Source organism: Acanthaster planci, unplaced genomic scaffold, assembly GCF_054643075.1.
Source record: "Acanthaster planci isolate LZ-2023a unplaced genomic scaffold, COTS_SCS Contig126, whole genome shotgun sequence".
NCBI lineage: Eukaryota > Metazoa > Echinodermata > Asteroidea > Valvatida > Acanthasteridae > Acanthaster > Acanthaster planci.
The window spans coordinates 27,801-50,969 of NW_028257748.1; the positions used below are offsets into that span (position 1 = coordinate 27,801).

The 23,169-nt window shown below is 42.5% G+C and overlaps 1 protein-coding gene and 2 pseudogenes across 1 annotated transcript in view; 1 reads left to right on the plus strand and 2 right to left on the minus strand.

Annotated features, from left to right (window-relative positions):
- LOC147795214 (U3 small nucleolar RNA-associated protein 14 homolog A-like) overlaps positions 1-18,398 on the plus strand; it is a 44,683-nt gene extending 26,285 nt beyond the window's left edge. Inside the window, exons 4-5 of the mRNA XM_087132211.1 lie at positions 10,942-11,065; positions 18,273-18,398. Coding sequence (XP_086988337.1) covers positions 10,942-11,065; positions 18,273-18,398 — 250 coding nt within the window. The remainder of the gene's footprint in view (positions 1-10,941; positions 11,066-18,272) is intronic.
- A 462-nt stretch (positions 18,399-18,860) lies between these two features.
- Positions 18,861-20,311, minus strand: LOC147795215 (uncharacterized; annotated as a pseudogene).
- LOC147795216 (uncharacterized) lies at positions 20,251-21,331 on the minus strand (annotated as a pseudogene).
- Between the last annotated feature and the right edge of the window lie 1,838 nt (positions 21,332-23,169).

Here is a 23,169-nt window from a genome sequence, read left to right on the forward strand (position 1 = left end):
TGGCCAGCCTGGGGGGGTTCCTGTTTGGCCAAATGATTTTGCGTTTTGAAACGTTCAAGTGTAAAACTAAATCTTAAAAAAAAAATTTTTGTGTTTTTGTCTTTTCTTTCCCTTGTTTTTCCTTTTTTGCACTTTTCAAAATTCAAGTGAGATTTAGCAAGCTCATTCCCAGCACCGCTATGGGAACGCATGTCCATTATAAACATGGGCTGTGACTGGACAGTAATCTTGAGCAGTGTGCAAGTGCTGCAATTGGGCAGACGGCAGCAGCCAGGCTTTTAATAGCTGCAGTATGCAAAGCTTCCTTCAGTTCGGTCACATACATGTAGCCACCAGGCTTGCTTGAAAGCCGGGACTGGAGTCATAAGCGGCACATAGGGAGAATTAAAAATGTGAACTTCTCATAATTCGCAAATGTTGTTTAATGGTACCTTGTTTTCATTTTGCATAGTCTAAAATGTACACGTATAATGATTAAAAACAGACAAGTTTTTTTGCATCGTGTTGAATATTTTAGGAGTAGTACACAAATATCCCCAGTTTTTTTTTTTTTCAAATAGTAAGAATTCTTGCTACACTCATGTTACAAGTGTGGGGTAGTACATGTACAGTTCTTTTCCAGCCATTTGAAGAAGTTTCTTTTGCTGCTCTTATGATGCTTTTAGATGATGTGCATGTATACAGTATAAAGAATAATCGCTCTGTTTGATACAATGAATGATGCAGTGTCTAAGAACACGCATGCCTAGTTAAGCCTCATGGAGATCGCAGCGTGTAGCCCGCACGCGCTGACCCGGCCCGGCCACGCAACACACTGACAATGTTAACCAAGCAGCCTGCTTTCGCATTGATAAGCCTACAGTAAATGGGGTTGGCGTTGACCATGCATTCTTTCCAACCGATTATGTGTGGACATCAAAAAGTGTGTTTATTTTTTTAACAAACGATCATCATTAGGTCAAATTAGTCAAGTCATGGCGAGTTGCAAATCATGTTGGACAGATGCATCCTCAATATGATCTCCTTTGGCTACTCCCTCAAATTCACGAGCGCCCTTCTGTCCTACCCGCACCTACACCCGACTCCGATCCCCTTGAACTTTACCCAATGCCGGACCCTGGATTTGGAAATCAGTTCCCTTCTTCAGAAACAAGCCATCGCCCCATTCTCTCTCCCATCTCGTGACAGGTTTGTTTCAACATTCCCCCTCACCCCAAAGAATGAGCCAAACATCTAGCGCCTAATCTTCAACCTTAAGCCACTGAACAGTTTCATCCGCCTGCAGCACTTTTACATGGAGACCTTGTGAACAGTCACTCAGTCTCTGCTGATGGGCCTCTATAGTGGATCTGAAGGACACGTTCCTCCGCTTCATATACCATAACCCTCGATTTCGTGGCACTTCCCTTTGGCCTTTCAATGCCCCTCAGGGTTTCATGCGCATCGTCACGTCTGTCATGGCTTACCTCCATGAACGATACATCCGTATCATTCAGTACCTGCACGACTGGCTCATTGTTGGAAGGTCTGCAACCGAGGTCACAATTCTAGGGTTCCTCATAAACCTTGACAAGTCGCAACCTACTCCCACTCAGTGTCTCACCTACGTTGGTGCAACTCTCAACCTCCAACGGGGCATCGTGACTCCTACTTAGGATCACGTCACTGACTTGATGGACTATTTTAGCTTCTTCCTTTCTCGCCACTGTGGTCCCAGCTGGGGCTTGACTTCACCTCCTGGGCCTTATAGTGAGTCTTGTAGACGTGGTTCCTGGCTGCCGTCTCTACATGCGTCCAAGCCAACTCCATTTGCAGGCACTCTTCCACCCCTGCCTCGACCCAATAAACTCACCCATGCCAGTGACAAAGTTCATCATTCTGCATCTTCATTGGTCGCAGTTAAGCTGCAACTCAGCTAAAGCCTCTCCTTCCCAAGACCTGCTCCACAGCTCCCCATCTCAACCAACGCTTCCAAGTAGGGATGGGTTGTCTCACTGCCTCACATACAAACATCAGGGACTTGGGGTCTGTCCCTTCTCAGGAGTCACATCAACACCCTGGAACTCCAAGCAGTGTTCAGTGTCCTTCGCCATTTCCATCGGACCATTGGGAACAAATGTGCCCTCATTCAATTTGACAATGCAACAATGGTAAACCGTTCGAGGGGGGGGCACACACTCTATAAGCCTATACCTCCTGATGAGAGAAATGTTCCTTTGGACCTTGGACCACAGGAACGACCTCCAAGCGACACATATCCCTGGATGTGCCACAACCCACAAGCCTGGGCATCTGACGCTCTCCATCTCGGCTGGACTGGGATGTTCACTTGCACATTTCCTACAGTATTCACGATTCCAGCTGTACTGTCCAAAATCAAGTGGAAATACTGCTGAGTCCTCATCGCCCCCTTCTGGCCTCGCCAGTCCTGGTACCCTGGTCTCACCAGACGCTTGTACCAAGCTCCTCTTTAATCCTACAGCTCAGGCCGGACCTCCTCCAGTAAGCGGGCTCCGGCATTTTCTCCCCTCAGCCAGAGTCTCTGCACCTGATCTATTGGCCATTGTTTAACAATCATTTCGCTCAGCTAGTGTTTCTGACAACGCTGCCACAATGGCGGCCAAGAGCAGATGACAATCCACATTCAAAATCTACAACAGCAGACTTTGACATATTACTTCGTGGTGCACAGAACGAGGTGTGGCTCCAACCAACGTATCTCTGAGGATTATAGCCGATTTCTTCATACACCTACATGCATTCAACTCCGGTATACGGGTTACAACTATCCACAGTTATCATTCTGCCATCTCCTCCATCCACTTTGGCTTCCAAGACAGGTACTCCATGTTGGATAACAATGCTCTTAACATCTCGGTTGAGTGTCCTCCTCTGAGACTCCTCATCCCCTCATGGGACTTGCCTCAGGTTCTGGAGATTCTCGCATGCCAGCTCTTCGAACCTCTTGGTGATGCCTTGGGCATCGTGAAATTGACCAACCGTTCCACGCCGCAGACATCATACGGGATCACGGAGAGCACGCCAGTCCCTGCCAAACAAAAGACCCCTTGACAACCGGGCACGCCCGCGGACGGAACACAATATGCTAGGTTTATGGAAATTACCAGTCTCATGAATATGCCCGATATTCCGCGGATTCCCGGCTCGGGAACAAAATCGCTACCAGGCTACTTTTTGCCTGTAATTAACCATGAAAGGAATGGCTTAATTTTGTACCAAACATAGATAACTAATAGCAGTAAAATATATTTCTTGTCACTGCGGGGATACAAAATTCATTGATCCTTGATCGTCAGCAAACTTGTATGAGCATGCAAATTTCTTGTTCACGCTGCCACTAAATTGCCTCAGATAGTAAAAGTCGTCCGAAAACAGTCAGCAAGCATATCCCACCAACAACGAGACTTTTCCCGAACAGCAGGCATGACGCGGACGCAGAATTCAATCCCTGTTTTGTGAAGTTTGTTTTACAATTGTTACTGACATTTCAAAACATGATTTATTGTGTGATCATCTGGATTGGTATGTTTATGGTATAAGTTTTTATTCAAATTTGAATGCTTTCGTAGTTTCGTTCTTTCGCCATAAAACAATTCCATCATATATTAAACAGCCGTTAAGTTGGGAATTTCCCCTGACATGGCACGCAGTCTGTGCTTTTTCAGATAGTCTGTTCCCTGTCCAAAAAAACTGCACTGAATTAGGCATAAGAACCCAAGGAACACAGTAACCATGCTTGCAAGCATGTTCGACCGCGTTGACGCGCCAGCCAGCTCAGAGACTTTTTTCGGCCGATTAAGATTGTGCCATGAACATTATATTCACATCGCAGATAATTGAGTATTGATCCAGAAGTGGCAGACATACTTCATTTTAGATAACAATTGATTTGACTCCAGACGGTGTAGACCTGTCTTCCGTTTGTCTCTTCTCCAATCACATCAACGATGTACAGCGACTTAGTACTTCAGGCCTATTTAAGAACTTTGACGGAGTGGCAGCATGACTGTACCGGCCACATGTTTTTTCCTATGACTATCAGGCTTATTTAGCCGCCGAGTATGTCATTGAAACAAAAAAACACTATGTTTGGCGTCTGTAGCTTTATTTGTTTTAATAGCTTTGTGCATTGTGGCACAGTCTTCCCCTCATAGGCCCTAAAACTGAAAACAACCTGGAGTTATTCCATAAATGCCAAGATTCTGTTATATTATTGTACGTTTTGAGGGGAGCACCATCAGATTTCCTTTTTAGTAGGATGAGGGTAAAGATACTAACACCGGCTTACGCCACCATTTAATGTTACAGTTTACTGTAAATCCATAACTTTCTATAACTTATTCAGCATTAAACCATAATTTTCAAAGAAAGTGTTTGGATATGATTCAAGTATGGACATTACACACAAGTAGTTCGTAACAATTACGATCAGCAAATCATGCAGTCATGACGCAACGCTTTTTTACAAAATCCTCTTTATAGCTCAGGCCGGGAAGGAGATAATTGTGTATGTTTGTATGTCCGAACACGCACGTGTGCCTAGGTTTGCGGTGTCAAATTCGTCAACCTCGTTATCTATTTTTCATGATGTGTTGCATTTTTTTATCAAGTTTGGTTTGGTTTCAAATTGCCATGTTTGATGATTTTGGTTTGGTTTTTACTGAGGAGCACGACAAGATAACGTAACCAAGCCCTTTTGAAACCAGTTTTTGGGCCCCATTTTGCCTTTTACATGTTCAACCTATACTCAGCAAACAGTTGTTTATAGCAGATTTGGGCCATTGCCAAGGAAAAAGCTTGGGAACTTCATGGGGGTGCTCGGCTGTCAAGATATCAGTCTGAGTTCCGGGCGTCAGTGATTGGTTTTTGTAGAGCACCCTTCCACGGTTTTGGACTTGCTAAACAGAACGCTAACCATAAAGAGGACCCATTTTGCACGATCTGCCATTTAGCACTGGGGTCTCGGGGGAAAGACTAAACGATGATCGAGGAAACCACAAAATCTTTACAAAAGGCGATCAACATGATATCATCCTGGGTCTTGCTCCAGGTGTACATGTAGATTGGTCAGTTGTGATGTCTGCAACGCCCCAACATTTTCGTGGACCAATCAAGGTGCTGATTTTGGAGCCACGGCGCTTAGCAACAGTACATTTGTTCAATTGGGTGTCTCAGTGAATGGCTTTCGATTTTCTCCTGATTTCTTTAAAAAGACTGATTTATATCAAATAATGGCAGAATAATTTGGACCACCGGGCAACTATTATAAAGGCTAAAAAAATCAAGGGACGGACCTACAGAGGAGATAAACTGCAAGTATGAATTTTTATCTTTGGCTATCAAAATATTATCAAGGCAGGAAGCGTGGTACCATGAAAAGGCCATTGGTGGAATTCTTGAGAATGCATTTGTGCCCTCTGCATCATTATATAAGAGCTCTGGTCGAGACGATTTGTATATGGCTGGTTTATTGTTTTCATGCACACTTGCAAAACGAACAAAAACTGATACGTCTTGATTGAAGAATACCTGTTCCTGTCAATTAAATGCACGAATAATGTATCTTAACTTTTGCCATACTGTATTTAAAGGACGGACATTCTGCGTCCTACCGATTGTATTCATGAGGTTGGTCATGTTTCATTGCATTCATTGTTGCGATGACAAAGGCGCACTGTCTGCCTTGCTCATTAATTTAGCCACGCAAGAGCACACACCGCCATCGAATCCACAGATTCTTGCCCTTCTTGACAAGACAGACTGATCGGCGAGAATGCCAACAAACTGCAGAAGAACACTTAATCAATTTCGCGATTTCGCCTTAGGTGAAACTGGCCTTCCTCCTGGCAGTTACCATGTCTAGGAGAGGCAGCAAACTCCATGCCCTATCCATTGCTGATTGACATATCCAATGGGAACCTCACAGCGTTCGCCTCATCCCATCCGTGGGCTTCCTCACAAAGAGTCAAACTACACAAAAGAGTCACCCATCTTCTGGACATTTTTGTTCCTGCCATCACCAAACACTCGGGATCCTCAGACAACAAGCCCTGGTGTCTGGTTTGAACTCTCAAAACCAGAAATCTCTGTGGTGCTTCTTCTCAACTCTTCCTTGGTTAAGCCTCACTGGCCCGCATCAAGAGAAACTATAGCCAGATGGGCAGTTTCTACCACCAAAGTTGCTAATGCTGAATGGTCATCCCCATCTGACGATGCCACCCATCACCACACCCGGGCATACAACTTCAGAGCAGTCTCTACCTCGTGGGCCTACTTCTGAGGCATTCCATTGGAGGACATTTACAAGGCAGCATACTGGAAGTCACAGTCTACCTTAACCTCATGCTACCTGACTGACGTCTTGCAGACATACAGTATCCATGGTAAGATGGTTCTGGCCTTCTCCACATCAGCACTACTGGGCTATTGCTAAGTTGGATGACTAGAAGTATCCTATCCTTCCTTCGGTCAATTTGTCTGGTATATACTATGCTATTTATCATCATTTAACTCAAGTGCGCCCTCACTGACCCACCTCCCAGGTCCTGTGCTAATCTGCATATGTGGTGACTGTCTGGGTTGACCGCACTGGATTTTTCCCCCCGCAGCAGTGCAGGAGCAGTCCTCAAGGTTATACTTACAGATACACATTGTGCGATAAATTGTTGAAGTGGAGGTTTGAAGTACAGAGTTTTTCAGGATATTTCAGTTTCCTGACATTTCACTCCTGTCATATACACACAGCATTACATTATGAGGAAAAGCCATGCACTTGTACATTTGGTGTGATGGTTAACTGATGACTGTGCACGGCTAGCCAGTCACTCTGTACTTTCACCCTTCAGGTTCCTAGCCAAGAACTGCTTTACAGAGCACACCTTAAGCTGGGCACCTAGTAGGACAGAAAATAGCACAGAAAAATGCTATTGAGTGCACCATTTTATCGTTCATCATTGAACTGAGAGTTTTCCTTTACACTTTTACAACCTAAAGATCGGGCCTTTGATAAGAAAAATTTGAGGAATAAACAAGAAATGTTTTGACAAGCTTTTTCACCAAGTAGATCAATTTCTGTGCATGAATTATAGGGGGTTAATTAAAGAGGCTACATCTAATACTCATGTTTGTGTGCAGGATTTGTTGTACAAATACGCAGCAAAGATATAAATTCTTTTTGAAAATCATCTTAATCGTATGCTGCCGGGGAGCCCGGTTTTGGGCACATAGGCTTTATACACACAACCACGGACAAAAGAACTGGGCCTTGTAACAAAAGACTGTACCCGGAACAAAAGACTGAGCTGTTGGGAATCGCCAGATTTTTTTCAGTTGTCAATAGCAGAGGAAATCCATCCTTATTTTTAGAGATTATACTTTTAATTGTGCCACTGATTGATTACTACTGGGGACAAAAGCACTCCAGCGATGAGCGATACAATACCACTGCACGCTAATCTGGCCCCATTGATAAGACACCAGTAGTGCACTGTGCCAGTTTTGGGAACAAATTATATTACGTAATACTGCACAATCTGGTCTCTTTTTACAAGGCGGCAGGCCTGGCTGAAATACTTGGGCATCAATAGTAGATGTTTTCTGTCAGATTAGAGTAGTCAGCAGACAGTTATTCGTGTGGGTTGTAAACGTCCTGTAAATGAAGCCATGATTTTTTTTAAGAATTTTGAAAATGGAAAGTCTTGGAAATCTCCCGGTTTTACATCATGCAACTTCAAATTCCACCCAGCAGCAAGTGGTTAAAACCATTGGCTTGTAGACATTTTGTATATTACAATTTTGCACACCCCTTTTAAAAAATGAGAACAAGCATAGGGCTTCAGTATGCACACATACCCCTTTCCCCCACCCCACCCCTTTTTAGGTTAATGGTTTAATAGTGTTATTGTTTATTACACTTTACCTTTTCGCAGCCATATGGCTGAATTACACAGGCATTAAAAAACAATCTATTTATAAATTTAAAAACATAAAAAAAATTGGAAAATCACTAAAGTCATCTTAAATAATGATACACATTAAAAATACACATTAAAAACATGCAATCAATCTTACAACTATTAAAAAAGTATCAAAAGGAAATAAAAGAAAAATCATCAAAAACGTTCTGATGTCTATTGACACGCAAATAGAACAAACCGGATAACCAGATACAAGGAACGGGAGAAAAGAATAGGATGAACGTTGATGGTGGAGGAATTAAAAAGAAGTTATTTACAAATGTAACATGTTAAGTCTACTATGTAAGGGAGCTTGTCCAAAAGGTTGCACCACGGTTTTAACGTGGACACCACAGTTTTCACAGGTCCTTAGCAACCAGCCGACTGTCCACTGCCCATGCCAATTTACCATATCAAAGGAACTATCTAACAAAGCCCCCTATTGTTGCGGTTGGTTCCTCCGATGCTTTGGAGAGGTGCGGTCACTGCATCTATTTTAATTAATTGGAATCCAGTCCCTTAGCCCTTAATTGTTGCACAAGAGTCATGTTCTGTTGACTTGCGATCCTTGAGGTCCTTCTTTATAAGTTGCACTTTTTGTGCCACAGAGGTTGTCAGTGCATGATTGGTTAGCCTAAATTCATGCACTTTGAAGTAGTCAGCACTGGCCAAACCCTTTCACTGCTGTAATTGCGTCAGTTGTCATCTTTCAGAGGTACACTTTTAAATTCCCAATGACTTCTGGTATTCCGACTGGAGCTTGCTATCCAATCTCAGAGAAATACTTTGTATAAATGTTTGAAGAGAACCACCGCCAATTCTTGGAACCCATCGGAGAAGTACACATAGGAGCTGTCCATCACTGTTTAGAAAGGGTATTTTTGTTTCTTGGCAGATTGGATAATTTTTTTCTTTAATTCTGATTGAAAAGGGCCCTCCGCCATTAAAAATTTAATGCCCAAATTTTTAGCAATGTAAATACGCAAATACACGAGAGGGAACTAGAATTCCTTTTGGTCTAAAAAAAATGATAATTGTTGCTCATTTTTTGCGTAATTTTTTAGGTAAAAGGGTGGAAGGTTAATTTCAGAATGAAGTCTTTCAATCTGAAAACAAAGACTGAGCATGTATTTCAGAAATCTTGCACGTCTTAGCATGTTGTTTTGAAGACCATATAACAGGTTATTCTCCACAGAATTAAGTGAAAGATCAAAGCACAGACAATTAACTTTATATCTTTGAATATCTGCATCCTCATAGGGCAGACATCTTATATTTTTTAAGTACTGTTTGTAAGGCATAAAATTTGAATTCCCAAACCAAATAAATTACCAAAGGTAAACATTGTGCAAATAAAAATGACAGACTTTGTTTTTGTTTCACTTATTAGTAGGGGAGAAGGGCACATGAAGTATGCATGAAGATACATTAACCTCTGGTATGCAGAGCTCTGTCCAGCAGCAGGCCCCATTGAACCAGCAGCTGCATAGTGAATAGACTGTATGTGTGGTATGCACTAATCCTCACACAATGCTGCGGCATTTGCAGACCTCTGAGGAGTTTTGATGGTGTGCACAACACCAGGATATGTTTTATTTTATGAAAAAAATCGACAAATCATGCACTTAAACTTGATGTATGGAACAATCAACTCAGTGGACAAAAACCGTGCAAGGGCACTGTATTTTGAGCATGCTACTACTTTGAGACTCGCGTGTGAAGATGCACCCAATTTACAACCGTATCTCCTTGTGATGTTTTGGGGTCACCAGCATATCATTAATACATAATGAGCGTTTCTGAAATCGGCACATTAGGGACTCACAGAAAGTAGATTTTTTTTTTACCATTAATGGGAAAACTCTTCCATTTTTTTATGTTAATTTTTGAAGATGGTCTTGTCTCCCAGTTTAAAGGTTAAATTGGGGAAAGAAGGTTTTCTTTTTTCTACCTCTTTTAAGCAAAGGCCGATATCTGCTGTAAGTCATCATTTTGCCAAGTTACATGCATTCATATATTGTATGATTCATTGCACCAGTTGGCTTTGATCATTTACCTGGACTTTTCTCCTTAACAGTACAGGCCATCATTTGCAGTTATCCAAAAGGTAGCAGACCAAATTATTGTTGAAAAGCATACTCGTTTGTCAGATGGCCAACTTCAATGATTTGTACAGTGTCAAATTAGCTGGAGTTTACTGTAGATTATTTTAATAGGAATTGGTAATCCAGACAAGTTTTTTAAGTGTCTTAACCACTACCTGCCGGGTGACCCATTTTCGGGTACATAGGCTTTATATGCAGAGCCAGAGAGTCCGCAACTGGGACAAAAGAGTTGGGCCTTATAACAAAAGACCATGCTCAGCACAAAAGACTGAGCTGCTGGGCATTACTGACATTTTTTCGCTCTCAATAGTGGAGATAATCCGGCCTTGTTTTGAAATAGTATACCATGGTTTTGGGCATTTAGAGTGAGCGAATTACCACCAGGGACAAAAGCACACCACCACCGCAGCGATGAGCCACACAGCACTGCTGCACGCTAATCTGGCCACTATTGAAAATAGGTCAGCACTGCACTGTGCCAGTTTCAGGAACGAAAGAATCTTACGTAGCACTATGAATTTTAGCTTTAGAGTAGTGCCCAAAGAGTCCTTCATTTTGGTATGAATGGCCATTAAATGAAATGATGAATTTTTGAAGAATTTTGAAAACGGAAAATCTTGAAAATGGGCCGGCATCTTGTCTTGATCAAGAAAAATCCACCCAGCAGCAAGTGGTTAAAACTCCCCAAACCCAGGAGCTTAAGGGAGTGCTGCCCCCTGGATCCTTTAAGCCATTGACCCCACTGGTAACGTTGCATTTGCATGTTATATTCTGTTTTCTGACTGCAACCCCGGCAAGTGTGTTTATGGATCTCTTCAGCTTAGTTTTTAAGCAACTTTACTCTTATTTTGAATGTAAAGGTATCACCGCATTGAGCGCAAATGCAGGACCAAAGAAGCTAGGTGTAAATTCAGACAGAGCGTGAAAGCTGGGACAGACGAAGCTAAGGAGCTACTGGACAAGTTTGAGAGAGCAAGAGCAAAGGTGATTTAAAACCACAGCTTTGACCAAAGTTGTCAGCTGATTCGTACATCATTAGATGGAGCTACTACAGTACATATGCACATACATGTAGACTATAGTCTGTTGCTTTGAATTGTACGTAGAGTGGACACGCAGCTCAACTAAGATCTATATTCTGCCTGTACAGGTGGAGTTCATGTTTTGTACATGTACAGTTGGGGCAAAAAGTTTACATACACCTGGTAGAACAAAAACACTTTTCCTTGAATTTCGCAACTTCACTCATTTATGCCAAATTTGCTTTTCATGAAGACAGACGAGATGGGACTCTACTTCATGTGCATGGTGTATTCGTCAAATAAAAACACCCAGATATATATGATTCATATTTATATTTCAAAAAATTCAAAATTTTATATACTCCAATCCTAACATTTAGTTCCTGTTGTATTTTGTGGTCACATTTCATAGTCGTAGTGAACCTTTCTCTGAAGTGTTTTTGAACATTAATTAAGGAGTAGATGTTAATTTCCTAAAATGATTTTTCAGAAATATTAATATTTTCAAAAATTATAAATGTCTCTGAGTATTTTCAATTGAAGTACACACTATGAAGATTAAGTTGAGATCAAACCCTAATAAATGTCTCCGAGTATTTCCAATTGAAGTACACACTATGAACATGAAGTTGAGATACTGTTTGTCTGACCTCGTAAAGAAAAAGTTGGCCAAACTATTTCAAACAGCCAAAAATTGAGGAAAAATTTTTCTGCAAAGTGTACAGTATGTAAACTTTTTGCCACAACTGTACATGTATATGGCAAGTTCCATGAAATATGGACCATTAGATAATATTAACTGTAGGGGTTTATTTTTCCTGAAGTGAACAGCAGTGAAGTAATTCACAATATCTGATGAATTGAGGGGAGTCATGGCTGATATCATGCCCATCTTTCAACTTAATCAATTAAAGTCTCAAACGTCAGCATTTTTGACGGACATGAACAACCTCTTATCCACCTGAAAACTATCAGGAAGTAATAATACCTGCAGTAATTTTGGACAGATTTGTATGTTTTGAAAGATGATAATATTGGCTTATATCAAACCATAATCACAAAATTAAAAACATGTCTTACAAATTATTGGGTCCTGAAGTCAGCAGTTGCGAATGTTATTTGATTCTATAAATAATTGATCTAAAAATAGCGAGTAAAATCAAAAGCAATGTACAGCACAAGTTTGAGAAAAGAGTGCAAGAAAGGACCCCAAACCATCATCCATAACAGCTTGAACTATCACATTTTCTTCATGTACATTTCCGTAAACTGCTGTCCAAAGTAGCAATCAATGCGATTTTATGGCGTCCAATATTTCATGGAGACACTACAGAGTCCACTGCACTCAACTACCCAACACTTCTACATTTGCTGCATGTGCAAATTTCCTTCACATCTGATTCTGCTTGTTGAAACTTGATCAACCATAGTGTGCCCTCCAGGCCCATGATGCCTAGCAGCCCCACCGCCATGTTTGTCCTTTTCCTCTGCATGATTCTAAATGGACATATCAATTTTGGCATCTTCAAGTTTTGCGAGTTTCCGTTTTGCTACCATGTTAATTTGATGATTAATTTGATCAACCATAACATATTGTTATAAATGTACATTCAATATTTTCTTGTTGGATGTGTGCATTTTCTTGTTTTCGTGGTATTTTCTCTTTTGTTAATGCATCTTACATGTTCGTTGATTCTATGTTGCTGTACCACCATACAATACACAGGGTCAACGGAGCGACCCTGGGATTCTTATGGGGGTTCTGCGAGGCAGTGCGAGTGATTAAATTCTGCGGTCCCCTCTTTCCTTGGTATAAATTGGCTCAATTGGGCAACTGAGGGACTGTTGGGCAATGCGAGTGACTTGATTTTGTGACCGCACTCACCCCTATAGATGAACAGGAGTCAGTCTGCAGAAGATTGAGGGGCATTCCACACCACACTTGTGATTCTGCACTAATTCCTGCTGGCAGTACCATCCTCTGTCCGGTTCAGGCTTAGCCCACACCACGCTTTAAGGGTCTGAGCTGTACTACATGCAAAATCCAAACACTCAGTTCCTCAACTTTACCACCAAAGTAGCACTGCACATGGGGTTTAATTTCCCTGCAAGCTGGGTCTGGGTGCACTACCACCAGTTCCAAGATTTCCTACCGAGGGACGGTGACCAGGAGGGATCTCTCCTTAACCAGCACCTACCATAGTCTACAGCGGCCCAACGGCATGGCTCACAAGGCCACGTGCCGGGATGGCCCCATGCCTCCCATGCTGGCTGTGCTGACTGCCTCACCCTAGGTGCTGCTGTCTTCAGATGTCTTTTTACCGGCGTACCCAGTTGTGATAAAAACGCTACTCTCTCTTGGGCCAACACCCTGTATTTACCCCGGGGCAGCCCCTGCAGAGACGGTGCCCTTCCATGTAGGCACAGCACCACCCACGTCCTGGGTAGTGGAACCACCGTGAGTCACCACCCTTCCAATTCATGCAGCATGACTCACAAGGCTTGCGGAGGGACAACCCCACGTGCCAACCCCACTGAGCACCCCATGCCTCGAACCACCATCCTCAGTCACTCTTCATCGGGGGGAATCCAGGCTTGGGTAGACATTGTGTGCTAATTGGATGCCCCCTGTTTGCTGGTGCAGCCCTGGTAGGCACATTACTGGTCACACATGCACAATCCAGACCAAAACATGGGTAGCCGGTCTGCTTTGCCGCGGAAGCCTCTGTACGCCATATGAAGCCCTATCGTCTACCTTCCACCTCTATGCCTGTGCCTTGAACCAACTGTTCTTCGTTGCATCCAGGCATGCAGTAGACACTACACTCTACCGGGCAACCCTACACATACATTGTCTTCTGAAGCGGCCTCCAGTGAATACAAGACCAGGTCACGCATAGTCAGCACGAGGTCACGGCTCAAACAACTCCCAAGACCTCTGTGCCAGGGACCCAGTTGAGAAACAGAGTAGTGTGCTACCTGGGTTGACTCCCCATCATTCTCTGGGCTATCCCTATGAATATGACTTTATACTACGTATGAGCAGCCTACTGGGTGCAGCCTTTCCACCATTGGTACCCATTCATGGAGGCTCGCAAGAGATGATTCTACACCTTACCCTTACCCGCCTTACAGATTCCCAATGACTGCCATACGCATGATCCCACTGATGTCCAAGACTTTTCATTGGGGCACCTAGGCATGAACTAGACAACGGCTATCCTTGGGCAGACTTCCCCATTTCTGGCCCTGTCCTGGTGACTATGCCGTTCCAAATTTGGACCTACTATTAAGTTTCTCTGATCTGCATCTGCGCCTTGGGCGTCCGAATTCACGGAACTTGACACTATTGTGGATTCCACTACTATTACCACTACGGCCTGTCGTGTGCGATCTCCTCAGATTCTTCCACATGACCTCACCGTGTCCTGCTCACAGTCCAGACAAGAGTTCCTCAAATGTGGGCTTGTCCAAATTTTATATACTGTGACTGTTACAAGGTCTGACTAAGTGGGCCTACATGTACTGTTGGCTCCAAATTTTGTCACGAGTGTGCCTTGGTTTACCTCTTCCGACAATGCCCCGCATGATCGAAACAAAGAGGCGTACTCAGCAAGGCTCTGTCCAATTTTCGTTTTAATATGTGCGTTCATTGAGCCAAAGAATAAATTTGAATATTGGAGTGCTTTTTATGTCCGCTGTAGTTCTTCTGAATGGGAAATAATAACACTTTGCTTTCCCATCTGGTAGTGCTATTCTGAGTCTTACATGTAATTTTGCAAGGACACTCCATTTCCACTCTCAATCTTCACCCCTCGGATGCATGTGGCCTGACTTTAAACCCCCGTGCATGTGGTGAAATGGCCGGAGTCCTCCAACACAGGGACGTCATCAGCCATTCCATATATCAGACAAAGCTCATTTTTAATTCTCCAGAAATACTTCAACATCATTCACATGTATTGGACTTGTGGAATGTCGCTAAGTGCGACTTACATCCGACTTAGCTAGTCTTGCGGCAGTAACCCCTTGCTCAATTAAGATGAAGTCAGACCATCTTCATCTAGACTACGTGGAGTTTTTCTTTATGGTCTTCGATACATTTCATCTCTTATCAGAGTACAGCAAGCAAGAGCAGTGACTTGCGAGATGCGATGTTTTGTTCCCATAGGGCACTGTTTGAGTGCTCACCTAATTCTGTTCTGCCTTTCTCATTGTGCGGTGACTTTCTGACAAAATCATCATTTTTTGCGATTAATTTGAGAAAATCTTGCCTGCTTAGTAAAGTGAGTAGTAATCTTTACTCTTGAGGTTTGATATTAACATTGAATGACAATGAATTTTCCACCAAATATAGGCCATAAATTAAGAGTCTGTGGCACTCTAAGTACCCAAACAGTCACTGCATATGCAGATTTCCCATGCATCTATTATTTGCTAAAAAGAGTTGACCATCTGAGGTTCACCCTGACCTCCCACAATGCAACGTGGCCCTGCCCCCATGTTCAGAATGTATTTTTAGCGGTTTTCTTGGGCATGACGACCCAGCCGCTAGAGCGGGTGCTCTATCATTTAAGCAGCCATTCATGGATAAAGGCCTAGCCACTTACATGTAAGTGGGCTTTTCATTTTGTTTTAAAGTGGTTGGATGGGGACAAGGCCTAGCTGCTCAAGGGGGCACTTTAGGGGTTCAGATCAGTAAATAAGCTGCCACAGACAACAGTGATAAATATCCCCACTTCAAAAAATCAGGAAAAATACACAGGCACACATGCATTCAAGACACATATCTAATTAAAACTCACTTCCTCATCTTTCATTTTCCTTTCAATTTTCAGTGGCTTAACTGATGACTTTTGAAGATATTTTTCTCCAGAGAAAATTACCCCTCACAACAGTCTGGAGGCTCATTGCCATTTTCGAAATTGATGCCTACACTTCATGGCAAAATAGAGTAATTTGGAGGCCCTCGTTTGGTCTGATACTTTGAGAAATACAAGCTGACAGGCCCACCTCATCCACCTTTAAACAAACCACCCAGTCCACATGCCACAAAATGCAGAGAATTTGAAAATACAAATCATGACTTCGTCCGTGCAGGCAATTTTGGACCTATTTACTGGCCTGCAACCTTACGTTCTATGTGGCTCTGACGAGGTTACAGGTCTTTAATAGCCACAAACAGGGATTCCTCTTCCTGGGATGTCCTTGACTCATCAGTTGAGCACAGATCTGTGAGCACAGAGTTGACTGAAGTGGCAGATCGGGCGGCAGTGACAGCGGAGCCTGATCTTGCGGAGAATGAGGGCAAAGGCAAAGCTGCACAAGTGGGTGTGCCATATTCTAGGCAGCTCAGACAAGGACTCTGGCCTTAGCCGCGAGCGGGGATTCCCCTTCCTGGGACATTCCTCACTCATCATTCAAGCATGATGCCATCTGAAGCAAAAGCAAGAATTCCCCTTTCTGGGACATTCCTCACTCATTACTTTTCTACTTCTCTGCCTTCCAGTAAACAACCAAGCCATCTGAGATATCAGTCGGCCCTGTGCATCTGCATCAGTCATCTGAGAGAATGAGTTGGCCCACTGATCGCCCATGGCTCAGAAAAACCTGCTAGACAATGGGGCTGCAATTTTCCCTCTGCCTGCAGCGGTTACAGCCTGCTGTAGTCCAGCGGCATGTAAACATTCTTCTTCGTTGATTTCTTCAAAACCTCAGAAGACATACCACTCAAAACAACAGGAATCTCCACCTTAGCCATGGATGACAGCATTGTCTGGTGCCTAAGTTATAAACCCCAGACGGCTTCTACCGCTCCAGACCTGTCTTGCCATCGGTAGACCCTCCACCCACCACCCGTACTGCGTTCCCATTTGACAGTTCAGAACGCAGGACTTTTCAGGGTGTGCATCAGCCTGGTGGTCCCCCACCAGAACATTCTGCTACATACGAGAGCGTCCACGGCTCAGACCATGACACTGCCTTGCCTCAGTCTGAGCAACTGGCCATGTCTTTGGATGACATTGATTCTGTCAGCAAGCTCCCCCCCCCTCCCAGCGATGCCTCTGTCTTCTACAGCAAGACATGATTCAAGTGCTCTACTTGCCTGGTGAATATACCATCAGTATGCGGACCCAATTCCGAGTCTCCATCACAGCCTTCTGGGGCAGTTCTTGCTGCCATCGGGAGGCCCTCCCAGGCCACGGGGAAGTGAGTCCATGCCTTACCTGGTACCTGTAGTGGTATGCCACTACAGGCCTTAAAGTTACCAGCATTCAAGACTATGTTTCTGGGCACCCAGACAGGAATGAGCAAATAGCGTTTTCCGGGCAGTCTTCCTGTCATTTTTAGCTCAGTCCCAGTAAATTCCCCATTATGATGCAGATCTACCACTGCATCTCTCCAGTCTGCATCCCCAAGCATATGAACTAAATCTTCAAGCCGTTCAGGTTTTTACACAGTCCTTGTCACACTGTAATCTGGAGTTTCCCCAAGAGGCCTTCGGGAAGAAATTTTGTGAATCTATTCCCACTGCGGCTCACCACATAAAACTTTGTGGTCCACAGAATGACCATTCTGTAGTCCCCACATACAATGTACATAGCTCCACGTGGCTGCAGATTCTGCCGTGCAGCCCTGCTATGCCCTGCGCACTGTTCGGGTACGTTTTTACTTCATGGTGGGTGTGTCCTTCAAAAATACCAGTAGGCCTGCTGTGAGCCTTTGTTCTGATGGTGACCTGGGCCATTTTTTCTAATTCAGTTGTTGAAGTTGTAATTAAAGTGAACGTTTGAGTTACTCGTAATAGATATAATTTGTGTACCAAGGGTGTGTGTCATTGCTGAGCCATAAAGTTTGACGATCTGTAGCATGTACACCTCAGTTTTAGGCTTTTCCAAACTTTCAAGCTAAAATATGCTGACATTGATAACCTCTCCTGACATGACGTTAATGTAATAAAACCTCTCAAAGAAAGTTCACTTAATTGTAAAAAAGTCTGATTTTGTAAACCTACCTCATCATTTTTATATTCTTAGTTGTTCTCCCTTCCACAAAATTAAAATAAATTTACACGTACTTTGATAATTGTGTGTATTGCTATCAAGTATTTCAGTCGTAAAATTTTTAATCGTTTTGCAGCAAATGATGTCATTTCTTTATCTTTTCAGGAACGAGTGACTCTCAAGCATCGTAATACAGGAAAGTGGGCCAAAGGATTAATGCGGTTTGGGAAATATGACAGCAATGTAAGTAATGAGACCTATGTAATTATTTTCTGTATTGCTCAATTCTGATGTTTTGTACATACTGTGCATTCCAAATCAATATGTGCCCAAATTTCCACTGCTTGTAACCAAAGAGAAATACATTTATTATTTCTTTCCAAAAATATGTAATACAAAACTGCTGCAAACTGCTTGCTGACTACAATGACCTAAAATACAAATCTCAAAATATGGAAGGCCCGACATTTCAATCCTAGCAGAATCTTTCTCAAAGGCAAAATGACAAGTGGACATGACAAACAAGCAAACAGAGAATCAACTAAGCATGGATGAATGCAAGAGGACAAAAGGAAAGGTCAAGAAAGGTGCAGGCTGGATAAAGGGGCAAAGGATAAAGGGGAGTGCATGAAAGGCATGGTTTAACAACAAAGGAATGTAAGGTGGGAAGAGATCAAAGAAAAAATACAGTGGATGGAACTGGATGGGGGGTATAATTTGCAGACAAAATGGAGGGAAAGAAAAGAGTGTTAATTAGTAGTTTCTCTCTTGGATGTTCAGGCCATGGGGTTGTATGGTGCGGAGGCGTTTAATCCAAACCTTCTCCCTGTTGAAGCGAATTGCATCTTTATGGAAATCAAGTGATTCTATGCCCTGTAAGAACATGTCAGACATAAAATGGTTTAATAGGACGGTCAAAGTGTTGGCCTACAGGGGTATCTAGTTGTTTGGTGTTGACCGTGGATCTGTGGCCATAGAAATGCTTCTTGAGTGTTCTTCGTCTCTCCAACATACTTAACACTGCACGCCCTGCAAGAGATAAGATACATGTATATGACATTAGAAGAGCTACATGTGATTGTGCCTTTGGTTCTTTGGGTGGTACCAGAGGAGTGTCCAGAGAGAATGCATCTGATTCCAGGACATGGTTCTGAGTTGATAAAAAATCATGATATGAAAAAAAAAATCAGATTTTTAAAATTAAAATCAGATGTTTTAAATTTAAATCAGATTTTTGTTAATTTAAATAGAATTTTAATAAGCTAAATAACAGTTAGGCCTAACCATCATGACCATTTGCTTGAAACACCCCAAATTGATACCATTCACATACATGTATATCACATGTGAACTGTTTCTTTGCTATCGCCGACGTGGCTATTCTGACCACAGACAAAGTGGTTTTATCAATGGCCTGTAAAGGGGGGAGGACATTTGCATACATGTAGAATGTTATATAACAGCTAATGACAGGTGTTCATGAGCAAAAAAAAAATTAATGGTACACAGGCAAGAGATTAATTCTGTGCAGGTATACATACTATAGGAACGTCACTTCAAATTGAACAAAGTACATGTTCATTTGTAAATTGCTTCAGAATATGTAGGCCCCTAATGTGTATTGCACAAAAATGATCAATTTTAACTTAATGAGGGCTTTCTTTGAAGTTCCTCCAGTAACTTACAGGGTTTTTTTTCTTTGAAAAATCAAGAAATAAAATAGTGATTTTTATTGGTGATTTTTCATATTTTTTCCCATTGATTTCAATCAATGATTTAAAGCGAGTGATTTAAATCAAAAACCCTGCTACAACACATCTGTTAGAATCACACTTGAATGTGCTGTGCTGAGAAGGGGGAAGGGTATCGGGGGGGAGGACACATGCCAGAATGATAAGGTCCCAAAGGTTGCGCGGATGCCTGAAGGCCACAAGTGGGGTGTCTGGAATGGCACTGGCTAGGCGGTCTGAAGTATGGAGGATATGATGATTGTCATTTATTAGTTTGTGGAGGGGAGGAAGACGAGGATGGAAAGTGGTGACTAAGGGAACCCTGCAGGTTGTTTCTTTGTGAGGAGTCTTCTCCTTGAGTGCAAGACTTCTAGGGAAGGAGTGGGCCCTATTGATGAACGTTGAACCTGGTGATAATTGTGCCCTTTTGCAATCAAATGCCTCTTCAGTTCCTGTGTGTGACTGGAGAAATCTGAATCATTAGAACAACTGCATCTCAGTTTTAGTGCTTAGCTGTATGCAATACCAGTTTTGCAGTGTCGAGGGTGACAGCTGGATGAGTGATGATACTGATGGGTATCTGTGGGCTTGGAATACAGGTCAGTAGTCATGAGGTTGTTCTCCTTCTGGATGCTGACATCGAGAAAGTTGGCCTGACGGAGGGAATATTCCAAAGTCAACTTAATTGTCCTGTGGAAAGAATTAATACGGTTAATGATGATGTCTAGACTGTCACTGTCACTGGTCCAGATGAAACTACATCATCAATGTATCTCCACCAGATCCGAGGGCGGCACGGTGCTGAAGTAAGCATGCGCTCTTCAAGGTTACTCATGAAGAGCCAAGCAAAGGAGGGAGCCATGCGGGTGCCCATACATGTAGCTGTGCCATGTACCTGTAGGTAGTGTTTGCCCATGAAGGAGAAATTGTTCTTGGTTTAATAGTACAAGTCTCATAAGTGTTACGACATCACTGGTGGGGGAGTTGTGTGTCTACTCTTCATGAGAACAGAGCAGCATGCATAAATACTTTCTTCGTGGGAAATGTTAGCATAGAGAGAAGAAACATCAAAGGTCCCAATGATGGCTGTGCTGGGAATCTTGTTTTTGGTGTTTTCCAGCTTACATAGGAAGTCTGGCGTGTCGTGGATATATGACGGGATCTGTGGAACGAGGGGCTCGAGAAAAGTGTCGATGAACATTGATATGTGTTCAGTGGGCAATCCATTTCCGGAAATGATGGGCCTCCCTAAATTACCTGCCTTGTGGATCTTGAGGAGTGGGTAAACTCGAACGGTTCTACAATCAGTAGGGGACAGAAACTTATGAACTTTCTTGTATAGTTGGTCATGTGAACGCATATCATCCAGTACCTGCTGAATCTGTTGTGAGAATGTTCCTTCGGGGTCAGAATCGAGGGGGATATACTGTACATGTAGTTCGTATGATTGTTAAGATGGCGATGGACTTCATCAATGTATTGCTGTCAGCCCATAATTACCACAGCTGAACCTTTATCTGCCGGCTTGATGATGATGATGATATCAGGGAGTTGAGAGCTAAACGCTCATCCCTGGAGAGATTATCAGGGTATTCACTTGTGAATGAATAGCCTGTGCATAGGTCTCAAGGGCTGGTACACGATTTTTTGGTCTACAAATGTACATTAAAATTTCATACATTTTTGGATATTCATCATGAACACGTAATGACATGGTTTGTCTTCCGGGGGACATGGATGTGAAGAACAGTATGCTCAGTGAGTGTTTTGGGGGATTTTAGTCAGTTCGATGCCTGTGTTCAATGCAGTTGTAAAACTTGTGCAAATTTATTGTACTCCATCCAGATTTGATTTGCCTTTGAATAAAATCTATCATACTTAAACCATTGAATCATGTACTCAGGAGGGAGTACAATGAATGTGCGTAAGTTGATCTTCAGATTGTGTTGAACACCTACATGTAGGATGTACATGTACATTATCATTGTTAATTGCCAGTGTTGCATCAAGACCAGATAGGCCAAGACCGAGACCTAAAGTTCCAAGGCCGAGACCGAGACCAAACCCTTCAAAGTGGACCAAGACTGAGACCGATGTGGGCTGAGACTGAGACCGAGGATAATAAACAACAATACTAGAAATAAACAAACAAGACACAAAATTGCAGTTGTAAGTTGTCACCTTTTTTAATGATGATCACAGACAAAGTGACCAGTAGCCGTGTTGACAAATTGACATGTACACATGACACATCATTTGAGCAAAAAGTGGTTACACTTCAGGAATATCAGTTTTGATAGGTTGTCTGCACCCAGTCTTGCCCAATGTGGTCTCATGATGATTGCTCCGTGATGTGAGAAGTAGAAAGTTTAAGGTGGATGTGTGATCTGTGTGAGAAGAACTTGGATTCTAAACTTCACAGTCACCCCTTGGTTTCAGCAAGGATTACAAAGGGATATCTAGTGATGCAATTTGATGTTATATTGATTGGCCTCTTTTTTTTCCTTGAATAAAAATAAGACTTAACTTCTACCAAAATATTTGAATACTTTTTATAAATTCTGTCATGGAAATTGGAATAGGCCTTAATAGACTTGCACATGTAGACCTACAGGTTGCAAGACGGTAGCCAGATATTTATCTTTTCTGACCAAGATTTTAATTTTTGAGGAAGAATGAGGTACTTCATAGCAACAGCCAGAAAATGGAGTCTCACCATACACTCTCATGGCAAAAGTGAGTGGTGGGGCCACTACCACCGGTAAGACTGTGACTTCGGAAAGATTTCCATATAAGACTTGCATTTGTTTTCCTCAGTAGTAACTAATCAGTCCCTAGAAATCACTTACATGTCATATTAAAGTAAATTTTATCTGTAACAAAATGCAATCATATTCAAAGAAGACACTTTGAATTTTTCAGACCAGTCTCATAGAGTTTGTACACAGGGTGGCAAGTGCAAGTCTTATAAGTTTAGTGGAAATCTGTCCGTGAATTCATTGCTGGAAAATCGGGTAGGAAAACTTCCTTTTTCTACAAAATACTGTCCCAAATTAAAGCAAAGATTGTGTTGGGTAAAAATGTCACTAATTTGGAGCACCTCATTAATTTTAAGAACACAAACATGACAAAAATACAAGTGAATACGACCAAGAGGTGGACTACACTACGCAAATCCCCGAAAATTGTGCACGGACCTTGTTTGCATAAATTTGTACTTGGCCTACTTGTTTCATGTACGTTACTCAAATATCGAGTAAATGCAGAACATCGTTCAGATTTTCACATTGTCCCATGATAGAATATGCACACAGCAGAGTGCTTTCTATTCC